Source organism: Mandrillus leucophaeus, unplaced genomic scaffold (assembly GCF_000951045.1).
Source record: "Mandrillus leucophaeus isolate KB7577 unplaced genomic scaffold, Mleu.le_1.0 Scaffold246, whole genome shotgun sequence".
Classification (NCBI taxonomy): Eukaryota; Metazoa; Chordata; class Mammalia; order Primates; family Cercopithecidae; genus Mandrillus; species Mandrillus leucophaeus.
The window spans coordinates 686,251-691,145 of NW_012102543.1; the positions used below are offsets into that span (position 1 = coordinate 686,251).

General features: G+C 34.7%; 1 protein-coding gene across 2 annotated transcripts in view; it reads right to left on the minus strand.

The window, feature by feature from the left end:
* Positions 1–4,895, minus strand: part of RBM25 (RNA binding motif protein 25) — a 73,745-nt gene that overhangs the window by 13,194 nt on the left and 55,656 nt on the right. For both annotated transcript variants that reach the window (XM_011983105.1, XM_011983106.1), the window contains 4 exons: positions 3,808–4,030; positions 3,605–3,694; positions 2,017–2,090; positions 395–545 (listed from right to left, as the gene is read on the minus strand). In XM_011983105.1, the coding sequence (XP_011838495.1) occupies positions 395–545; positions 2,017–2,090; positions 3,605–3,694; positions 3,808–4,030 (538 nt within the window). The remainder of the gene's footprint in view (positions 1–394; positions 546–2,016; positions 2,091–3,604; positions 3,695–3,807; positions 4,031–4,895) is intronic.

Genomic DNA, 4,895 nt, shown 5'->3' on the forward strand with positions numbered 1-4,895 from the left:
GGTGGCGGGCACCTGTAATCCCAACTATTTCGGTAGTTGAGCCAGGAGAATAACTTGAACCCAGGAGGCAGAGGTTGCAGTGAGCTGAGATCGCACCACTGCACTCCTGCCTGGGAAGACAGAGTCAGACTCCATTTAAAAAAAAAAAAAAAAAAAAAGACATACATAGAAAACAAATGAATAAGACATCCGCAGGATGTTTAGAATGAAGTTGTAAATCAACTAATACGACAACTTGTGTAATTAAAGTACTAATAACGTTCCACAAAATAGCACGTTACATGGAGCATAAAATGCATTTCCCTTAACTATAAATTAAACTGCATCATAGTTGGCTTTAAGATGACATGATAACCTTAAAACAAAATCATGTGGATGGTGTATAGTATCTTACCCTCTGGAGCTCTGCATCTGGATCTGGATGCCCTTCTGCCAGAAGGCGCTGCCTGATTTCCTCAAGCTCCTCCTTCTCTCTCTTCCTATCTCGTTCATCTGCTTCCATTTCCTTTTCTCTATCACGCAATCTTTTCTGAAGAGCACTTCCTCTGTAAAAGTGAATGATAAAAGGCTTCATTTAATACTCAGATCATTGAGCAGTACACATGACATCTCCAACAGCACCTCTTTTCAATACTACAACCTGCATGCTAAGAGGTTAAAGAATGTCTTAATGTTCCATATTTATAGAACACACCAGAGTGTGTTCTCTACCTGTAAATGTATAACAAATAAGCATTATCTTGTCATTTACCACTACGTTCCCTTCATCCTTCAAGTCATTCTAATAAATGTTTAAAGAAGTAAAATAGTCGCTTTCAGAAAGGCAGCTCACATTTTGTGCCTATTTCACAAGGAATACCCAACAAATAATTTTCGTTTTCCTAGATACCAACCTAAAAAAATATATAAAGTAGCATTAGTAGCACTGAGAGTTCTGTATCCTCAATTTATTCACTTGTAAAAAAAATCTCAGAAAGTAGTGCAGAATCAACAGAAAGCAGAGGTTCTCTCCTATCTAGCAGTTCATTACTTCTCAGAATGTTGACGTTATACATTGCCACTTCATGCTTCTAGCCTTCAATAATTTTACTGATTTCATGGCATTTTCTACAAAGCCAAATCCCTGGCACTCTTTAAATTTAAGCAACTAATTACAATGTTTTAATTATTTTGGCTATATTGTATTAAACTATATTAAATATCTTCACTATGATTGTATCATGTCAAACAAATTAGATAAAATACTACAGATAAAACAGAACTATAGATAAAATAGTATCAAGACATTGTCTATATCCCCAGGGAACTTACAGTTTGGATGGAAGGAAGGGCAAAACAAGCAATTTTGCCATAATGTCATAAATACTAGAATGAGAGTAGTTTGAAAATGCCATGGGAACAAAGAATGAGAGAAGGCAGTTGTCACACTCTTACTTCACAATAATGTATCAATTTGGAGATGGGGTGAGAGACAGAGGTCAAATTGCTAGGAGACCAAAATTTCTAGACAAATCCAGATAGTTACAGAGATTAGTTGTAACTTGCTATAAAAATTGGACCTAGGAGACAGGTGTGGTAGCTCACACCTATAGTCCAACCTACTCAAGAGACTGCGAAGGGAGGATTGCTTGAGCCCAAGAGTTCAAGGTTACAATGAACTATGATCATGCCACTGCATTCCAGCCAAGGTAAGACCCTGTCTCTAAAAAACATCAAGAAAAATTTTTAAAAATCAGACCTATTTACAACACACAAAGATAAAAATAGTATTATTTGATATAATACTATCATGGGCTCCCCTACTGCACAAAAGATGCATAGAAACGTTGATACTTTTCTGATAGGTCTTTTCTCCCAAGAAAACAGTATATTCGCTATAGAAGTAATTATTACACGGAATGTGAAAGTTTCTTGTTTTCTTATTCCACTTAGTGAACCTGCATCATCAACTGTGCGTATGGGAAAATACAGCTAATAAAAAACCAAGTATGAGTCCACAGAACAAGCCCTCTTTACCTGTAATATTTGGGGTCATCTCTATCATCATCATAGTCTTCTAAAAATTCTTTTAGTCGTTTAGCTTCTTTGGCCTTTGAGGAAATAAGGACAATGTATAAAAATAACATAAAAGCAATAAAGATTACCCTTCCCTTTTTCGTGTAAACAGATTTTTCAGACTCAGACATTAACCAAGAGTAAGGGGAAGATTTATAGGAATTTCTCTTCACATAATTTTAGGAAAAACATGGCCGTTTCAATAAATGAAACTAAAGTTTCTCCTGGATCCCAGAATTTAAACCATATTTATAAATGTATAATGTATCCAGCTATTTGGTTTAAAAAAACTTGTTGGGCTAGACTGGGAAATGGTATTTTTACTATTTTCTATAGAGAAAATATTTTCTAATTTAAGTTGGAGCTATCTGCACAGCTCTCTCTCTACAGTTGTACATAAAATGTTTTTACTGTAAAATGAGATATGTATAAAATACCACTGTATGCCATAAGATAATAATACTTTGGTTAAAAAAAAGATTTTTCTTATCCCCTTAAATTTTATTTTTCATATACTTCATATATTAATTATAAGTCACATTAGACATTTTAAATTTTTTGCCTCTAAGAAAAGTCCGAATGAGGACATATCTGTAAAATGCAAACCACATATATATACTACGCTACAATAAATATGCTCTTTGAATATAATCTTCAAAATACAATACCTAAGCACACCAACAAAACTGGAGATTATCTTATTAAATGAAAAATACGGCTCACACCTGTAATCCCTACACTTTGGGAGGCCAAGGCAGGCAGATCATTTGAGGTCAGGAGTTTGAGACCATCCTGGCCAACATGGTGAAACCCCATCTCTACTAAAAATACAAAAATTAGCTGGGTGTGGTGGCACACACCTGTAATCCCAGCTACTCGGGAGGCTGAGGCAGGAGAATCGCTTATCACTTGAACCTGCGAGGAGGAGGTTGCAGTGAGCCGAGATTGCACCCCTGCGTGGATGGCAGAGCAATACTCCGTCTCAAAAAAAAAAAAACCTATATACATATATATATATACACGTTTACATGTATGTATGTATGTTTTTTAATTCCATTTTTAAGGTAGATGATACTATAAGAAATAGTTTTTAAGAAACGCAGAAATTTAAATCATGTTCATCAATCAATTTAAAGGTTAATGCCTACCTAACTCTAAACTGATAGCAAACAATCCATGAGATAAAATGAATCTCTTACTCTTAACTTATGGAATTTGAAATGCAACTATTACATCTAATAGCAACAGTTCAACAATTTTAAAAATATGCAGATTCTTAAAAATAATAACTTTTTGACTTAAATATTACTATGACAAATTTACTTTGATGGTATACAGAAAGATAACTGGATGCAGCAAAAATTTGAAAAGAGGAAAAAAGATTTTGGTGTACTTAAATTGGCTCAAAATGCTCAAAATACATAAAAATTAAATTATCCATGAACAGGGAAGCGTGCGCAGTTCAATTATTAAGTTACTTGTAGTCAGCAGTGAAGATATAATCTGACTTTATACCTGAAAAATCACTTACTTTGGCCTAGAATCTTACCATTTCTCTTCTTCTTTCTTCTTCTCTTTCAGCTTCTTTCTCATATTCCCGGGTTTTCTTTCGTTCTCTGATTTCCCAATTCTTAAGGCGCTAAAAAAATTAGAATTTTGAAAGCTTTAAAAGTTTAGACATAGCGTTCTATAAATTTTGGTTAACCTATTAAGGGATATCAAGATAAGAATAAAAGCATTTGTTCAACTTACCTCTTGATAAGCAGCTTCTTTCTCTCGGAGTTTTCTTTCAAGTTTTCTTCGTTCATATGCATCTTCTTCATCTTCTTCTCGGTCCCGTTTTTTGTCTTTTTCTCTTTCTCGCTCCCGTTCCCTCTCTCGCTCTCTCTCTCGCTCCCGTTCTCGTTCTCGCTCTCGTTCTCTCTCTCTCTCTCTTTCCCGCTCTCGTTCCCTTTCACGATCTCTGCTTTTTTCTCTAATGTAAACAAAATATTTTACAAACCTGTCAGTCTACTTTCTGTAAAGGAGGACAACATACATTATGAAATAATATAAAATCTCACAGGCCAGAATCTAGCACTTGATTTCCAGAGAACTATATAACCTCTTCTACACTCACGAGAAAGACATAAATTGCAGTCACAAATCCTAAAATGCATTCTAATATCAATGTTAATGCTTAATGGTATGTCAGAAAACAAATACAATCTAAATATAAAATAGTTACAAATCATTAAAATGAATGATTAGTTAATGCCCATCATATACTGGAGTAACAGTCAATCCCCTGATGGTGTAAAACAGAAAAAAGGAAAACTGTTAATTCCCAAAAGAAATATGAAGGACTAATGAATATGTTAAAAGATAGTAAAATAATCTTTTGTTTAAAAAAAAAAAAGAGACAGTTTAGCTTACTAGTAATCAAGGAGTAAGTGCTGGCAAATGTGGAAAACAGAGAATTTTGACATGTTGCATGGATTAAGTTAGAACTTTCATAAGTATCAGCACTTAATTAAGTTAGAACTTTCATAAGTATCAGCACTGAAAGTCCTCAAATATTTAATTAGAATAATAAAATCTAATTCCAGCATTTTAAGAAGCTGAGGCAGGAGGCTTGCTTGAGGCCAAGAGGCATGGCGGCACGTGCCTGTAGTCCTGGCTACTCCAGAGGCTGATGTGGGAAGATCTTATGAAACCAGGACTTCGAGTTTACAGTGACCTATGATTACATTACCGCACTCCAATCAAGGTGACGGAGCACGCCTGTCTCCAAAAAAAAAAAAAAAAAAGGTAGTAAAACCAAACTGCAGATTATATATAGTATGGTGCCAAGGATCTAA